General features: G+C 27.3%; 6 protein-coding genes across 10 annotated transcripts; 3 read left to right on the top strand and 3 right to left on the bottom strand.

Moving 5' to 3' along the window:
* Positions 1-46: 46 nt before the first annotated feature.
* Positions 47-4213, bottom strand: LOC124431258 (putative helicase mov-10-B.1). 5 transcript variants are annotated; one of them, XR_006943953.1, is made up of 12 exons: positions 4073-4213; positions 3730-3792; positions 3210-3653; positions 2934-3095; positions 2712-2868; positions 2486-2622; positions 2255-2377; positions 1927-2141; positions 1552-1831; positions 1172-1466; positions 849-1089; positions 47-723 (listed from the first exon to the last, which is right to left on the bottom strand). XR_006943953.1 is itself a non-coding variant. In XM_046978920.1 (11 exons), exons 2-11 carry the CDS (start codon positions 3777-3779, stop codon positions 901-903), a joined length of 2052 nt encoding a protein of 683 aa, XP_046834876.1. In that variant the 5' UTR covers positions 3780-3792; positions 4073-4213; the 3' UTR covers positions 47-900. The 5 variants fall into 5 exon arrangements, 4 of the variants coding, with proteins under 4 accessions (XP_046834876.1, XP_046834877.1, XP_046834879.1 ...); XM_046978920.1 differs by having other exon boundaries at positions 47-1089; XM_046978921.1 differs by lacking the exon at positions 3210-3653 and having other exon boundaries at positions 47-1089.
* Positions 4214-4612: 399 nt separating this feature from the next.
* Positions 4613-8308, bottom strand: LOC124431257 (anaphase-promoting complex subunit 5). Its single transcript, XM_046978919.1, has 11 exons — positions 7845-8308; positions 7707-7756; positions 7199-7575; positions 6968-7127; positions 6714-6895; positions 6540-6653; positions 6338-6467; positions 5969-6271; positions 5766-5887; positions 5135-5402; positions 4613-5039 (listed from the first exon to the last, which is right to left on the bottom strand). Exons 1-11 carry the CDS (start codon positions 7963-7965, stop codon positions 4668-4670), a joined length of 2199 nt encoding a protein of 732 aa, XP_046834875.1. The 5' UTR covers positions 7966-8308; the 3' UTR covers positions 4613-4667.
* Positions 8309-8337: 29 nt separating this feature from the next.
* LOC124431263 (60S ribosomal protein L9) lies at positions 8338-10020 on the bottom strand. The gene is made up of 4 exons (XM_046978944.1): positions 9896-10020; positions 9131-9269; positions 8546-8873; positions 8338-8465 (listed from the first exon to the last, which is right to left on the bottom strand). The coding sequence occupies exons 2-4, from the start codon at positions 9266-9268 to the stop codon at positions 8359-8361; spliced, it is 573 nt and encodes a 190-aa protein (XP_046834900.1). The 5' UTR covers position 9269; positions 9896-10020; the 3' UTR covers positions 8338-8358.
* A 140-nt stretch (positions 10021-10160) lies between these two features.
* LOC124431261 (ras-related GTP-binding protein C) lies at positions 10161-12417 on the top strand. Its single transcript, XM_046978942.1, has 7 exons — positions 10161-10552; positions 10652-10800; positions 10907-11313; positions 11387-11523; positions 11594-11736; positions 11816-11964; positions 12058-12417. Exons 1-7 carry the CDS (start codon positions 10550-10552, stop codon positions 12255-12257), a joined length of 1188 nt encoding a protein of 395 aa, XP_046834898.1. The 5' UTR covers positions 10161-10549; the 3' UTR covers positions 12258-12417.
* Positions 12418-12565: 148 nt separating this feature from the next.
* On the top strand, positions 12566-14551 carry LOC124431262 (RING finger protein nenya-like). The gene is made up of 4 exons (XM_046978943.1): positions 12566-13559; positions 13705-13886; positions 13963-14168; positions 14295-14551. The coding sequence occupies exons 1-4, from the start codon at positions 13451-13453 to the stop codon at positions 14446-14448; spliced, it is 651 nt and encodes a 216-aa protein (XP_046834899.1). The 5' UTR covers positions 12566-13450; the 3' UTR covers positions 14449-14551.
* Positions 14552-14667: 116 nt separating this feature from the next.
* On the top strand, positions 14668-17188 carry LOC124431260 (hydroxysteroid dehydrogenase-like protein 2). The gene is made up of 8 exons (XM_046978941.1): positions 14668-15076; positions 15268-15431; positions 15544-15757; positions 15849-16054; positions 16158-16355; positions 16432-16647; positions 16734-16859; positions 16941-17188. Exons 1-8 carry the CDS (start codon positions 15063-15065, stop codon positions 17051-17053), a joined length of 1251 nt encoding a protein of 416 aa, XP_046834897.1. The 5' UTR covers positions 14668-15062; the 3' UTR covers positions 17054-17188.
* The last annotated feature ends 98 nt before the right edge of the window (positions 17189-17286 follow it).

The raw sequence follows: 17286 nt of genomic DNA, 5'->3' as shown, positions 1-17286 counted from the left end.
TAGTTTTGAAAAGAAAAATCTGTTTGTCGCTGTACGCATATTTATGTATATATATATATATATGTGTGTGTGTGTGTGTGTGTGTGTGTGTGTGTGTGTAAACGAAAAAAAGAAAAATGAAGAAATCGATCATTACTCTTTTCATATGTGTCTTGTTTGAAAAATCATTGTCCTGATTGATTCGATTGACAGAACGTACCAATCGGCTCGATGCAATGTGTTTTCAATTGCCTGAATAAATTATTTCTCGTGACTGTGCCTCTTTCGTTTGTCTTGTTTATACCTTCGATACTATCTATCTATATATCTCTTTCTCTCCCTCGTTGTAATGCTCTTTGTATCGCAAATCGCGCTACAGTTATTACGATTCTCGGTGTTTATAAATGCAAGTGTAGGACGATGGATTAATGAGAAGACAGTTTTCTTTTGTTTCCTTCTTTTTTTTTTTCTTTTTTAACTTAACAAAAAATATAAACAATGGATGATCAAAATTAAATAAAAGTAGTCATTCAATGTAAAAAGAAATCACAAACGACATTTGCTTTCTACATACCTTTAGAAACATTCGATAACTTCATTAAATATATAATAAATCTAGTATACACATACATATGATTAAAATGCTACATCGATAAGAATATATCAATAAATGTACGAAGGATTGGCATAAAATTATTCATAGTTTTATTTGATTCTTCGTTCATAATAGTGAATAAATGGCAACTGAAAATAAAAAATAAAAAAATAAAAAAAAAAAAAAATGAAAATATTTAAATTCCCCAATAATACAAATAATATCTATTATTTTCATTGTAACTTAACTCATTTTATCATGATATTGTACTAACTGTGCGATATAACTATGCGTGTATAATTATGCGATAACTAATTATGTAATATCTAAAAATAATTAAAATCGTATTCTTCTTTTTCAAATATACGTGCAGTTGTATAAGAATTTTCAATGTATGCATTATTTTGTTTGCAATATTCCATTAATAATTTCCAACAATTATCAGTCTGTAGGACTGTTGGATTCCCTATTACAATAAGTAAACATTTTGCTCTAGTAACAGCAACATTGAATCTCTGAAAAACATATATTTTATATTACTTTTCTATTTATCATATTTATCTTCAAACATCTGCTGTATAAAATAATTTTAAATACTTTTTTGTTAGATAAAAATCCAATATGTTGTTTTCCATCGTGCATAAATCGACGAGACCGTACTGTGGTCAAAATAATTATTTCTTTTTCACGTCCTTGATACGTTTCTACGGTGCCAACATTTATATTTTCCCAATTTCTTTTTTTTAATTCCATATTTATTTTAATTTGTTGTTGCCTGAACGGTGCTACAATACCTATATGATTTTGCTTAATTTGTAAAGTTCCAAACTTCTTGTTCAATAATAATCTTAAATACTTCATTGCGATAGATATTTCTTGAAGATTATAAACACTATAAATTAATAATTTTTACTTATAACATATACTTGATTAGAAAAAACGATTTTACAAAATATATACACTACATACATTCTTACCTCGACGAATTTTCTGCTCTCTTTTCTTTACCATTCGATGCATGAAATATTAAAGGAAATTTCTTATTTGGCAATATTGACCATCCTATTGCCGCATTGATTTCTGGACCTCCGCAAGCAATTAATTCATTATTATAAAATATTTCGTTAGGCACGTGTAATATACTTCTGTGACTTCGAAAATTTCGTATTAATTTCGTTATGTAATGCGGATTATATTTGTTTTTTTTGTCTTGTTTATATACAGGAAATTCCATTAACCTCTCTAACATTGATATACCTATGATCAAATTACGACAATGTCGAATTTAATATAAATCCATGAAAAAATTCAATTACAGAGAAATAAAAAAAAAATATATGACCCAATATTACCTAACAACGGTTCTGCTATTTTTGATTGAATAGAAGGTCCCAATTGACAAGGATCGCCTGCAATAACAATTTGTGCTTGCAACGAACCTTTGTTTTCGTCGTCTTTTATACATGCTAACAAAAACGGTATTAATGTTTCTGGTTCTATAGATTGACTTGCTTCATCAATGATTACAAAAGAAAAGTGACTTTCCTTTATATTTGCTGTAAAAAGCCTACAACAATATTTTCTATATAGAACATAAATTATACACGAGATCATGTTGGATTTTTTGGTTTTTTGTTTTTAATAGAAATATTATATCATGTATCAAGATGATCTACATACCTAGTACATGAAATTATCGTAGTGAGAATAATCTTTTTAAGTAATAAAATTTCCTTGGGTAAAAAGATATTTGTATCATCTACAAAATTAGTGCAAGGATAGATAATAGGATCTACATCGGACCTATAAAATAAGAGTAGCATGCGTATACAAATATACATATTACAAATGATGTAATCCAATAATATATTCTAATATTTTATCATTTTGTTATTTATACATTTTGTATACCTTTTTTTGCAACGTGGATACATCCTATGCATTTCATTTGCAGGTATATATTTTAATAATCTTTTTGTAATTTCATCTATAGCTGCATTAGACGAAGCACAAACCAATACACTTTTTGATGTACCTTGCTGCCATATCTGCGTCCCTCAACAAAATTGTGTGCATTAATTAAGAGATAATTATAGAAAAAATTATTTGTTATATTAACAATTTTCATCGTAAATACCTGGCAAATTAATTCAACCAATGTAGCAGTTTTTCCAGTACCAGGTGGCCCAAATAATATATATGGTGCAGGATAAGCAGTCATACTTAAAATATTTACCACTGCTTGTTTTTGTTCAGCATTTTCTTTTACAGACTTATTCAACCAATTTAAATCTCTGTAAAAGCATAAATATTTAGAATAAAATTGTAACCAAATATAACACAGTGATAAATAACTTACGATTTCAAATATTTTGTATTTGTTCTGAATGTTGGATACATTAACGATGTAAGATTATAGTTATTAACTAAATGTAATGCATAATGACAACATTTCATAGACCAATCTGAATATATAAATCTTATGTCGTATTTATTATCCGTAACATAGTTATATACAAATCTGTAACGTAATTAAGTATGTAATTAAAATAAAACTTTGGAAGATATTATATAGCAGATAAATGATTATAAATGACTATGTAAACATACAAAATACTTTCATTGTCTTACTTACTTCTTAGGAACCTCAACGTATATATTTTTGTTTAAAATTTGTATAATTTGAGCATTATATGAACGACCTTTTAAGTCTACCAATATAATCTTATCTTCCATTTTGACAAAAGGATCGTCAATATTTAAAGTGGGTACAAATATATTAAATATATTGTTTGAAAATTGTTTTATTTCTTGGCATTTTAAATTATGTTTAGTTATTTCCATAGATTTTGCAAATTCTTCCATGTATAATAAAATTTTAAATAGAAATAAATAGTTCTCTTGTTGTATCTTATTAATTTTTGTAAGACTTTCAATGCATTTTGTATAATTTTGAACCTTCAGGCTGTTATTATCGGTAATCTTCAAATTATTTTTCAGAGCAATTATTAAATCTTTTGGTTTAGGTACTTCAGGAAATTTTAAAATTGGTAATTGACCAATAATGTTATCATAACCACTAATGTTAAAAAATTTTAATCAATTAAATTAATCAATATCAAACTAATGTATAAATTTAATGCAATTTTACTTACACTTCTTTATTATATATAATCTGGGTTTCTATATTCAAGTTCTCAGTCATTTTGTTTCTAGCCCTATATTTCAAAAATTTTTATATATTATTATCATATTATAAATAATCAAAGACGTATGTAGTATGTATGTAACTCTATTCACATTAAATTGTGTTAAATTTTCTTATAGAAATATATGATTGACAAAAAGGATTGAAGTATAAAAATAAAGAATAAAATTAATAGCAAACGTAATAACAAATAATCCTTTCTTTCCTGCTATGTTATATATATATATATATATATATATATATATATATATATATATCATAATATTTTTAATTATTATTAATAAACTTACTCTATGTCCTTCTTTGTATCTTTCCACGAACGAAACTCAAACCACTTTCTAATCACTTTCTATTACTGAAATATCGCAGTGAAAATCGAACGAAATCTTTGCATCCCTGACAATAAAAAGGGAGTTCCCATTGCGTGCACAAAAGTTTGACTTATCTAAACAAAAAACTATCAGTTATCATTTCGAAGAATTCTCTTATAAGCATTCAATATATGTCTATATTTGTTGGTCAGTTATTAGTTGTGTGTATGTCATACATAAACTATTTATTTTTTCTATCTTGACCAATCTTGAATAGCCTTACTAATCAGTCTTACCAATAACTGAAAATATAATTCGAATTTTAACACAGTATATTGGCATGAACAAGTATATTGATTATAAAGAATTAATAATCTTTGTGTGTCGTGTGTTTAACATCAATGTAAACTATATTGTTACATATATCAGTCTTGTGTAATGCATCTGGACAAAATGTCACATTATTATTAATCTCTATTAAAAACAAATTAACTTAGATTAAATAAAAATGGCAAAGAATAGTTACAAAAATAAATGTATAAATTATTTTATAGCCTAATACATCTATTTCGTTTTAATATAAACAAATATTATCCAATTTAGTAGGAAACTGTTCCTCAAATTGGCGCAATTCAAATGAACACTGATTTCGTTCAAATTTCATGTCTATTTCATTGTACATTATACTTTGTAAACTCAATACACTGCGTATTTTGCCAAAAGCTTCGACTTTGTTAAAATGATCTCTTGCTTTAGACAACGCTTTTATGGCATTTAAGATCATTTCCTTTCGTAACTTTGTTGAAGTTGAAGTAGCAGTACCAACTAAACATTTAGCATATAAAATAAGTGCTCTCCCTTGTTCATAACATCCACCATGAGCTAAAGTATGCGTGATAGCTTCATCAACCAAATTCATTGCTAATGAAGGTAATCCCATGAGTAACTATAAAAAAAAAGATATAATATATGTATACTTGTTATGAACGTAAATAAATATACATGTACCCTAACAAATTACATTAATCTTGATATAATTACTTGTATATTCGCGAGATGCATTTTGATAAGAGCTTCGTAAAAGGATAAATGGTTATGAGTAGCTAATTCCAGTGCTTTGTTAAGAATTACTAGGGAATTAATTCCCACGGTTTCGTTTCCCGACAAGAAAGATACGCACATTATTTCACTCAGAAGAATCATAGCACGTACTCGATTTTCTGGTGTTATATTGGGGATCTTTTCAATATTGTCGATTAGATGCAAAGTATTTGGATAGTCTCCTTTGGCTAAAGAAACTTCTGCTTGCCTAAAATTTCAAAAGACCAAGAATATTTTTATAATATAAAATAATTTTCTATTATTATCATATATTAACACTAGATTGCACAAGGTAGTCATTTTGACTGCTTTTTAATTTCAATTAGAAAAACAATTATGTATATAATGAAACAATTTCTTAGAATTTTTTTCTTTTTGTTAATATATACTAATAACTTGTTATATAACTGTAAATAATATAAAAAAGTATTAAAAATAAATTTTAAACAAATTTCAAAACACATTAGTTATTCGTTCACAATGCTGCCATTTTGACTGCTTTTGGGCAATATAGGTATATACTAAGTTTCGGTCTTTCTAGTGTTAAAAAAACATATCGCATACGCATTACCTAAATTTAGATTCCAATGGATCCAAACTAGATATACGAGAAGCTATTGCATCAGCTTCGCTCCACTTTTCGCGTCTCATCATTTTTGTAAATTCATATAATTGTTCGCACAACATCCACATCTGTAAATTTTTTTATAGAAATTTTTCATTATAGAATATTTGAACATAAATTACTCCGATACAACTAGATTATTTTTAAACCTTATTTGATGGATGATTCGGAAATCTTTCTTTGGCATGTGCTAATACAATGTCAACAAGATCATATTCGCCAAATTCTACTAATATATTTGCAACATTTACAACTGCTTGACAAGTTGAAGTTCCATTGAATATATTTTGCTTTTTATTTCCTGCATTATGTAGAAGAAGAAGTTGTGCACAAACCGACGAAAGTTCCATCTTTCCGTAATATGCCCAGAGTGCCGATTTTTCGGAATAAGTCAATGACATTAGATCGATCATAGAATGTTGACAATTCAATACATCTGATTTCATTAATGTCTAGAACAAACATATCAACACTAAATATAAAAAATGTTTTTAATTTGACTTTGAGTTACAACATACCTCAAAAATTTGCGAAGGAGGCTTAGATTCTAAAGTAGAATAATGGGAAAGAGCAATGAGCCCTAGACCCGTGGTATATGTAATTCCTAACATACTTGCTTTTCCAAGAGATCTTTCTATAAGAGGACCTCTGAAAAATTAATAAATTTGATAAAAGTAAATACATATTATGAATTAGATGCCACAAATATTAAAAACATACTTTTTTTCGCTGGTGAGATAATACATCCAAGCATGCGCTAGCTGCAAACAGACATTGTCTCCTGCTTCTTGTGCCATCATAATAGCTTCTTTCAAAGCTTCCTCGGCCACTTTCCTTCATAAGAAACACGTATTGATTATTGTGCTCTAAATAAGGATATTATATAAAACATACTTATGATTAAAATGAGCATGAAGTACTGCAAGATTTAAAGCTGCATATCTCAGCGTTCGAGACTTATCTTCGGGCGTAGAACGACTTTCTGATGGTGCTAATCTGTCGAAACAATGATAAAGGCTATCTATTGCGCTGCAGTATTCGTTTATGCGTAAGCAATTCAAATAGCTCAGATAATGCTGAAAGAAATGAATATGTGCAAAAATAATAAATATTCAATAGAATAAATTTTTATACAAGAAAATGCTTACAGCTTCCGCATAATAAGGACTAGAACGTAGAAGTTTTCTTATAAGAATTTGTAGATCAACAGGCGACATAGCTTTGTGTTCATCCATTTTTAATGCATGCGCTTGCTGTGCAACAAGTAATTCTGCTTGCCTTCCGCTCCATACAGTAGTACTTTTATTACTATCAATTTTAATACTTTAAAAGGTATTTGTCATTCATCGAACAATGAATAAGTCTCAAGGAAAACTTACTTATAAATATAAGGTTCGTCCAATTTTAAACAAGATGAGATATCAGTATTCTCAGGACTTCTAGACTTTTTCTTAACATAATTCTTAAGATCTTCATATAATAAAACCGCTTGGTCGAACGGCAACTTCTCAAAAAATATAATTATTCTTCTTACATATAATCCAAGAACAGAATTTTTATTCAATAAAGGCACTGAAATAGCATGATCTAATGTAGATTTCATTAATCTTCCAAGACTATCAAATAAATCTAAGAATCCCTCAATGCCTTTGTCTAATAATGTATTTAATTGAAGTTCTAGCTCATGTCCAAATGAATAAATATGTTCACTGCTGTACAACATATGTAATAAAGTATACATTTCCATATCAGGTGACTAGAAAAAAGTAAATGAAAAGGAAGAAAAAAAAAAAAATAAAAGAAAGAGAAAAAGGAAAAAAGAATTTTTAATGAGATAATCTATTTACATTCATATTATTTACAATTTATTAATTGGTTAATGCTTACCTGAATCAACTTTACTGCCGCCAAACAAAAATCACGTCTCACTACAATAGCTAAAATATAATTGAAGATATTTTACAATAACATATATTCAAAGGAATAAAATCTCTTATATTAAATAAAATCTTTTATGAGAATCACCTTTACGACTTTCATTACAATATTCTTTTATCAACATAACAATTGCAACTTTGTATGGGGTTAAGTTTTCCTTCTGAACTCTTTTTACATTTCCATCAATGTTTACTAATTCTTTCGACATTATTAATGTTTTCTAAGATTTATTTTATATACTTGTCAATTTATTTATATAATATAAGAATTTTTAAAAAATACCACCAGATATCAATCATAATGTTACAAATATTTATATCCAGTCTAATGCGGCGTACTTGCCCTTGCGCGCCCCTTCGCGGGAAATATATTTACTAAACAAAAATGGCGGCAATTTTGCATAAAATACTGTATTACACAGTTACTACCTCAAAAACTATGTGTAAATCTTAGGTCTTACGTATGAATTAAGTTTCAAGATTGATTATCAAACGATACAAAATTAAAATTATATTAACATTATGATGCGTCATTATATATAGTATCTATTTAATTAATAATACAATAAAAAAGAATGTTATCCATTTTTCTAGAATAACATTTATTCATCATCTTGTACAACAGTAGTTTTTTCAGATACATAAAGTCCATCCAAGAACTTTCTTATATCCTTGTTTTTCACAGTAGTTGACTGCTGGATGAGTGCAGCTGAAATAAAAATATGTGATTAAACATTTTTTTAATCAAATGTCAAAATTTTATTAAGTATTGCAGTATTTATTGTATACCTGATCGTGAAACATCCTCTAATGAATTGCCTTCTATTATTAATTCATCCTTTTGTTTGGCAGAGTTCGTAACAGTTACACCAGCAGCCATTTTAACCCGTCGTATATACTTCTCACCCAAAAAGTTACGAATTTCAATAACTGTATTATTCTCAGTTGTTACACAGTTGATGGGAAAATGAGCGTATACAGCACGCATCTTGTACTGATATCCCTTTGTCACTCCTTTCAACATATTTTCAATGTGAGAACAGACAGTACGAACTGCAGCTAATTCTTTCTTTGTACCAAACCATTTCTCTACTTTCAGTAACCTTGGATTAATCATCTGTAATTGTTTATAAAAAAAAAAAGAGAAAAAAGAAAATATAATAATACCGTATGTATATGAAATTAATTGATTAGTTTTTATCATCCGTATCAGAATAAAGTTGTCATTTATAAAAAATGAAGGGGAATCCAAATATATCTCATCATATGGAAATGTATTTCTTATAAATTAATATTTCTCCTAAATACAGCATATACTTTTCGTATTATATATAATTTTCTTCATACATTATACTCTGAATAAATCATACTTACACGTATGTCAAGTGCGAGATGTTTGAAAGAACGTTTTAGGACACCCCTTGGTCCTTTGACTGTTACCAAGCGTGACTTAACTGTTACAGTCAATCCCTCAGGGATTTTGACCGTCTGATTTGTAACTATTTGCTTCATTCTGTAATGAAAAAGGAATAAAATTAGTTGTACGCTATCATTTTCTCATAAATATGCATTGAGCACTTGAGATCCATCGTATTGAATTAAAACAAATCCTTAACACAGGATAATTTTCATTTTTATGCATGTATGTGTATGCATGTACACAGACAAACGTATATTTATGGATTAATTATTTAAACAGAAAATATAGCACATATGATGTTTGGGTATAACTAGAAACAATACAGGTTCTGTTACAATATCCATAACATTATCATATTTTGATGTAAATAACCAACTTTTAGATTCACTTATACGAGCAATTAATGAAACTCATATGTCAACGTTTGTAAACTTAAACACATCATAAAAATGTATATTATAAAAACAAACTGTCAAATATAATAGAATCACTGATACAACATGTGATAAACTGGAAATGATGCTGAAGAGAGTTGCATAGAGTGATATAAATTAAGGTTATAAACCGATCTTTATAAAAATAATAATATATCTTGAAGAAATATATGCCGTTTCGAAAATATGTTAAAGAAATATGTTAAGTATTATTAACGATAGATCATTAGGCTCAATACGTCGTCGGATTATGATAGATTTCCTAAGGTATTCGAATTTCATTACCTCACACACCACACTATACAACCGGAAAAGAGCCCCGAGTCGCTCTTTCTTCCTCTTCGTGGCCACTACACATTTCGTTCGTGATTTCAATAACTATCGATATTGTCACTGACGATTCATAACATATCGAAATATCGAAATATCGAAAATATCGAGTTGTATTATCGTTCGTTAAAAAGCAAATTCTTTAATGAAAATAAATATTGAACCAATTAGATATCTCCTAATTATATTCTCATTAAATGTTTTTTCCTATCATTTTACTTGAAAAAATATATTTTATTTTATTTCTTTTTCGTTTTTGTTCTTGTTTTATTTTTCATCGGTATTAATGGAATATATGTAATAAAGTGACCGATAGATAGAAAAACAGTATATAGAATAGGTCGGTATCGTAGATTTATATATAAATGGGTAACAATTTACAAACTCTAGTATTTATCATCTGAAATTTTGACATTGCGTTCAAGAATCATATACGCGATCTGTGCTTTCTGTCAGTTAATGCTTTCTCTTTGTTATTAGCATTGGACTTGTCCCGTTTATCGCAAGTCTGATTATTTCCTTGCATTTTAATGATATCGAAACAATTAAATCTTGTACGAAATTCAATAAAGTCGGCTAACGAACGGGCAATAATCTTGTAAAAGAAACATGGTAAGAAAACATTTCAAATTGTTATTTATTATTTTGTTATTGAATGAGCTATAGACAAAATATCGTTTACTTATTTTTATGATCTATTATATTCTTTAGGATGATGATGATCAGTTTCAACCAGGTTATGACGTTGATTCATTTCCAAAGGATTTTGGATATGCTCCCTTTGATGGAGAAGCAGAAATATCTACGGATCCTCTAGCTGGAGAACAAAAACCTAGGATACTTTTAATGGGTCTTAGAAGGTAAATATATTTTGCTATTTATTCGAATTGTCAAATATTATATATAATTAAGATTTTAATATCCCTTCATGTTAATACATATTTCATTTTCTTAAATATATTTTAGAAGTGGAAAATCATCTATACAAAAAGTAGTCTTTCACAAAATGTCACCAAATGAAACATTATTTTTGGAAAGTACAAATAAAGTCATTAAAGATGATATAAGTAATTCTAGCTTTGTTCAATTTCAAATTTGGGATTTCCCAGGACAAATTGATTTCTTTGATCCTACTTTCGATAGCGACATGATATTTGGAGGATGTGGCGCATTGGTCTTTGTAATTGATGCACAGGATGATTATATGGAAGCTCTAAATAAACTTCATTTGACGGTTACAAAAGCATATAAAGTTAATCAAGCAATAAAATTTGAAGTTTTCATTCATAAAGTTGATGGACTATCGGATGATTGTAAAATGGAAACGCAAAGGGACATACACACAAGGGCTAATGACGATTTAGCAGATTCTGGTAAATTCAATTATTATTATTCTGATACAAGCATAAAGAAAATTCATATAAATTAATTATAAATTTATTTTAGGATGCGATCAGATACATCTAAGTTTTCACTTGACATCTATATATGATCACAGTATATTCGAAGCTTTTAGTAAAGTTGTTCAAAAGTTAATACCACAATTACCAACATTAGAAAATTTATTGAATATTCTTATATCAGTATGTATATTAGTTTATTATTATTCCTGGATTATTCCTATTTAACATAACAAGCTGAATAATATTACAGAATTCTGCAATTGAGAAAGCATTTCTATTTGACGTTGTATCCAAAATTTATATAGCAACAGACAGTTCTCCCGTAGATATGCAAAGCTACGAACTTTGTTGCGATATGATAGACGTAGTGATCGATGTCTCTTGCATATATGGGTAAATAAATATATTTCATTTAAATACTTTAACAAATTTCCTTTATAACTATTATATCATAATATTTCTTTTCTTACAGACTAAGAGAAGATTTAGAAGCGGCAGCGTTTGATAATCAAAGTTCTAGTTTAATTAAATTAAATAATGGCACAATTTTGTTTCTACGAGAAGTAAATAAATTTCTAGCATTGGTTTGCATTTTAAGAGAGGATAATTTTGACAGGCAAGGTAAGAGATTATTTTCAGATATTTTTAAATAATATTGAATGTTTATAAATGAAGATTATATTCACATATTTATGAATTATAATGGAATTGCAGGTGTTATAGATTATAATTTCTTATGTTTCCGTAAAGCGATACAACAAGTATTTGAGTTGCGTAATAAAGCATTAGCTGCTACAAATGTAAATAATCACTCTGGATCGCCTGTTAGCATTAATGAATCTTCAAACTTGGCAGTAGTATCGCAAAGTGGAATGATTGGACAAAATGGTGCTGTACAACTTACACAAAGTTAACTAGATCCCTTTCATTAAGAGCTTCACACATAAAACTAAAGTATAGATCTTTTAACTTTATTAATTCTATTTTAATGATCTACCATTGTATATCTTAAATCATGTATAATTTTATACAAACAGCAAAGAATATTCCACAATAATATTAGTTGAAATTGAATGTGTTTTTATTGCAATTTTATCTTCAAATATTAAAATTTTATCATTTTATATTAAATACGTCATGGTTAATAATGGCTTATACGTCAGATTTTAATAAGTAATGGATACATTTTATAAAAAAAATGTAATAAAGTTAATCTCATGTATTCTACTATATATGGTGTTTTACCACTTATATACGTGTTAGAATTCGAAATCTTCTAACTCATTGAGGACCAAAATTTCTATTGCAGAAAATTCAAACCTTTATAACTTTCGAAAATAATGAAATTTGGATAAACTTTTAAAGCAAAATTTAGTCCATATTTTTGTATTTCTTATTTTTGTAAAAGGGTTAAACTTTCTTTGTTTAAATATCACAAGAGACATATAAACAATTTATTTACATTTTTACATGATTAAATTGAAAAAGAAACATTTCTATATAATTACTAGATATATTAGAAGATATCGATTTATGATGTAAATGATAAAACACTTTATATATATATATATACACACACACATATGATAGATAATTATTCTCTGATGCAAATATCCTAATATTAATTATAAATATAACATATATATATATATATATAATATTATATTATGTAAATTGTAAAATGTTATCGTTATATCTGTGCTTTGTATAATACAAATGAATAATATTTAATTTACAAAATCAAACATATAAAATTTCATCTAAATACCGATAATCGATTGGTCAAAATTCAAAAGTGTTGAACTGATTGGTTCTATGAAATATCGAATTATCATATGCGATTTATCGAAAATCGCATATGAAAAATACTTCATACTTATGATTCGAATTTTTATTTTTCTAATTCTACAATGTATTTATAATTATATTAAATATTATAAAGGATAAATTATTTCTTAAGAAATAAGAAATAAGAAATACGTAACGCAAGTATATCAAAACCTAATTAAATTAGACAAGGTTCATTTTTATCCGATAAAACATTAAGATCAGTTGCATTAAAAGTATTAAATGCGTTATTGCTTTGTATATTATATCGTATTGACAAATGAATAGCTATATTTGTAATAAATGTTATTCTACGAAAAGCAAAAGAAAGAAAGCATTTAGAATAACTCAATGTGGGCATATATTTTGTGGCAATTGCCTAGACGAAGGTACTCATTTAAAACTTGCTATTAGAAATAAAGAATCTAATTGCAATATAAGAAAGCAACATATATGTCTTTTATCAAGGGCTAAATACGTTTACTCTAATTATAAATATATATGTATATGTATATATTAATTATGTTAATGTAGGTATGAGACCTTGCCCAAGATGTAATAATGGAGAAATTGCATCGTTGCAATTGGAAGAACCGTTATTACCTAAAATAGCATCTTTGTTCATTCCTCTAAATGAAGCTATACAACCATTACCTGAAATAGCAAATTTCCAAAGTGCACAAACCAAAATTATTCTAAGACGTTTTTATCAAATTGTATATATTACTTTTTATAAAAAACTTTATCTTCTTACTTCCGTTCTTCGTTTTATTATTATATTTAATTTTTAAGGATAGAAAATATAACTTATTGAAGGAAGAATATCATAAGCTTGCACAAAATATGCAAATAATAACTGAAAAGTATCGTAAACTTCGAGAAAATATGGAAGCAATTAATATGAAATTTGCATATCCTAGCAATGTAATTTCTAATAATCCGTCTACCTTTAATCGTAGAGACATGCTTATTGATGCAAGAAAAATGCACATTGATAGGTAAATTTTAAATATAATTCATTAAATATTTTCATTGATTATTACACTTTTATGATTAAATAAAAATGAACTACTATGAACTAATAAAAATGATTACTATGTATGTATATCCGTTTAATTTTATAGTTTTACACCAAATTTGAGATCATGCAACAAGAGTGTAAGATTCACTCCATCAACGAATCAAAGCATATACGAGAGACTTCGTAAAGCTACAATTTCGTCAAATGGACCAACAATTCGTTATTACAATACGTGCTCAATCAATAATCGCAAGTGATCAATGAATGAAAAAAAAAATGGATTATATTTTAGTAGTAAATGTATCAAATATAAGTTAAGCTTTTTCTAATTATAAATAAATAAATAGTTTCAGAGTTATACTTAGTTAACCTATAATTATAAGGAAAAAAATCAACGTAAAATATTAAATAAATATATATATATATATATATATATATATATATGTATATGTATATGTATTTATATATATGTCGAAATTATTCCATTCTTTATTATTTTATTTTATTATATAGAAATAAATAATGATTCGGAATTTATGATCCGAATTTTTCGATCAAGTTGAAAATGAATGTGTAATTATACTTTGTACCGCTAGTACGTAGTGTATTCGTATCGTAATAGTAATTCATGTTCAAAGGTCGAATATTGTCTATATTAACCTTGTAAAACTTATATATAAGTTAAATTTGTTTATATTTTTTTATTGTGTTGACTAATCATCCATAATTATTTAACGAATATTTTTTTGTGTTCTCACTTTCTTTAATTGCTGTTAAGCTATTAATTCACTTCCAATTTAATTTGATCACTATATTAGTGCGCACCTGTCGTTTAAATAATAATCATTATACTTCTTATACTTTCTGCACCATGATAAACACAGGGTATGTATTATTTTTTATATATTTTTCTAATAATTTTATTAAATGCTATATAAGTGCATAGACATGTAGCTAAATACGAATATTATTTAATCTGTCTTTTCTACATTTATCCTTTTTTCCCCTCTCCTTTCCTCCTTTGTATTTATAATCTGTTATAAATAATTTTATAATAATATCCTATATAAATGCAGGAAATTGGCAGGACTTACTATTTTCATAACGGGTGCATCACGAGGTATTGGAAAGAGTATTGCTTTAAAGGCAGCAAAAGACGGAGCAAATATAGTAGTTGCTGCAAAAACAGCAGAACCTCATCCAAAATTACCAGGCACTGTTTACAGTGCAGCTGCAGAAAGTGATTATATAGCAATATTAATAATATATATATAACGCATCTAAATATTCTTACATGTATATTTCTCACTTATATGTAAATTAAAATTATTATATATATTTGAAATGTTTAGTCGAAGAAGCAGGTGGTAAAGCCCTTCCTTGCATTGTCGATATCAGAGATGAAGGACAAGTGAAATCTGCTGTTGAAAATGCAATTAATAAATTTGGTGGCATTGATATCGTTGTTAACAACGCAAGTGCTATATCATTAACAGGTACTCTGGCCACAGACATGAAAAAATATGATCTTATGAATAATATTAATGCAAGGGGTACTTTTCTTGTGTAAGTAATTAATTTGCTTTTCTACGTTAATACTTAATCAATCTTTATATAATATCTTCATAATATAATAATGATAATGAAATTAATACAGGTCAAAGTTATGTATACCTTATCTAAAAAAGAGCGCTAATCCTCATATAGTAAACATAAGTCCACCATTGAATATGAAACCAATTTGGTTCCAAAATCATTTAGCATATACTATGGCCAAATATGGAATGTCCATATGTGTACTTGGCATGGCAGAAGAGTTTAAACAAGATGGTATTGCTGTTAATGCTGTATGGCCAAAAACTGGTATGTTATAGAAATTAAATTATTTGTGCTATGATATTTCTGGGAAAAAATTGGCAATATTTTTAAATAAAATAATAATTACTGCATCGTTATTAATATTTAGCCATTCATACTGCTGCAATTGAGATGCTAACAGGGCCGAACTCTAGTAATTACAGTCGTAAAGCTGAAATTGTGGCAGACGCCGTTTATGCTTTAATTTGTAAAGATAGTAGATCTGTCACCGGACAATTTTTAATCGACGAAGATATATTAAGAAAGGAAGGCATTACTGATTTCAAAAATTACGCTTGCAATCCAGGTATTTATTATTTCTTATATCTTTTGTCATTTTTTTTTTAAGAATAAAGAATCATTGAATAAATAAATTTTTACAGAAAATGCAAATAATTTGATGCTTGATTTCTTCCTGGATGATTATACTAATTCCAAAATCGATTTGAATACTATAAAGGATACAATTAAACAGCCATCCCAGAAATCTGCTGATTTTGGTAGTGGAAAAGTTGCAGAAATATTTTCTGTTATTAATGATAAATTAAATGCAGATCTTGTTAGCAAAACTAATGCTCTATATCAATTCAATGTGAAAGGTAATATTGCTATTTCATTACCATTTCGTTTTTAATATTTCTATTCATCGAAATAATATTTAAACAATCATTTATATATTATGCAGGAGAAGAAGCTAGTACATGGTATTTAGATCTTAGAAATGGTAATGGTTCTACTGGAAAAGGTGAACCAAAAGATCCAGATGCAATCCTTACAATGAATTCGGAACAATTCTTTGCAATGTTCTCTGGTAATAAAAATCTTTTATATAAATATTATTCTATTTTATCTTATATTTACCTTTTGTATTCATTTGTTATTTTTAATTTAGGTAAATTAAAACCAACAACCGCATTTATGACAGGAAAGTTGAAGATCAGTGGTAATCTTCAAAAAGCTATGAAATTGGAAAAATTAATGATTAGCTTAAAAGCTAAACTTTAAGACTGACATCTTATTTAATTTTATATAATTTCTTCAACGTATTACGAATATACAAATAGAAATGAATCGATTGTTATATACTTTTTTAATATATACTGTACTTTAAACAAAATTATATTCTTTGTTATACGAAAAGAGAGAGAGAGAGAGAGAGAGAGAGAGAGAGAGAGAGAGAGAGAGAGAGAGAAAGAAAGAGAGAGAGAGAGAGAGAGAGAGAGAGAAAAAGGGTTATA

This window comes from Vespa crabro, chromosome 20, assembly GCF_910589235.1.
Source record: "Vespa crabro chromosome 20, iyVesCrab1.2, whole genome shotgun sequence".
In the NCBI taxonomy this organism is placed as follows: domain Eukaryota; kingdom Metazoa; phylum Arthropoda; class Insecta; order Hymenoptera; family Vespidae; genus Vespa; species Vespa crabro.
The sequence above is the reverse complement of the archived record's forward strand: the minus strand, read 5'-3'. Positions and strand labels throughout refer to the sequence as shown.

Coding starts and splice junctions, on each gene's coding strand:
- LOC124431263 (XM_046978944.1), bottom strand. CDS start 9,268: ATGAAGCAAATAGTTACAAATCAGACGGTCAAAATCCCTGAGGGATTG. Junction 8,874..9,130: donor ATCTCGCACTTGACATACGT/GTAAGTATGATT, acceptor AAACAATTACAG/ATGATTAATCCAAGGTTACT. Junction 8,466..8,545: donor AGAGGATGTTTCACGATCAG/GTATACAATAAA, acceptor TTTTTATTTCAG/CTGCACTCATCCAGCAGTCA.
- LOC124431262 (XM_046978943.1), top strand. CDS start 13,451: ATGAATAGCTATATTTGTAATAAATGTTATTCTACGAAAAGCAAAAGA. Junction 13,887..13,962: donor TAAGACGTTTTTATCAAATT/GTATATATTACT, acceptor TTAATTTTTAAG/GATAGAAAATATAACTTATT. Junction 14,169..14,294: donor AGAAAAATGCACATTGATAG/GTAAATTTTAAA, acceptor TTAATTTTATAG/TTTTACACCAAATTTGAGAT.
- LOC124431258 (XM_046978920.1), bottom strand. CDS start 3,779: ATGACTGAGAACTTGAATATAGAAACCCAGATTATATATAATAAAGAA. Junction 3,654..3,729: donor ATTATATATAATAAAGAAGT/GTAAGTAAAATT, acceptor TTTTAACATTAG/TGGTTATGATAACATTATTG. Junction 1,832..1,926: donor AATAGCAGAACCGTTGTTAG/GTAATATTGGGT, acceptor ATTTGATCATAG/GTATATCAATGTTAGAGAGG.
- LOC124431261 (XM_046978942.1), top strand. Junction 10,801..10,906: donor CTTTTAATGGGTCTTAGAAG/GTAAATATATTT, acceptor AATATATTTTAG/AAGTGGAAAATCATCTATAC. Junction 11,965..12,057: donor GGATAATTTTGACAGGCAAG/GTAAGAGATTAT, acceptor ATGGAATTGCAG/GTGTTATAGATTATAATTTC.
- LOC124431257 (XM_046978919.1), bottom strand. CDS start 7,965: ATGTCGAAAGAATTAGTAAACATTGATGGAAATGTAAAAAGAGTTCAG. Junction 6,654..6,713: donor CATGCTCATTTTAATCATAA/GTATGTTTTATA, acceptor TTTCTTATGAAG/GAAAGTGGCCGAGGAAGCTT. Junction 6,468..6,539: donor TATCTCACCAGCGAAAAAAA/GTATGTTTTTAA, acceptor TTAATTTTTCAG/AGGTCCTCTTATAGAAAGAT.
- LOC124431260 (XM_046978941.1), top strand. Junction 15,432..15,543: donor TTACAGTGCAGCTGCAGAAA/GTGATTATATAG, acceptor TGAAATGTTTAG/TCGAAGAAGCAGGTGGTAAA. Junction 16,648..16,733: donor ATATCAATTCAATGTGAAAG/GTAATATTGCTA, acceptor TATATTATGCAG/GAGAAGAAGCTAGTACATGG.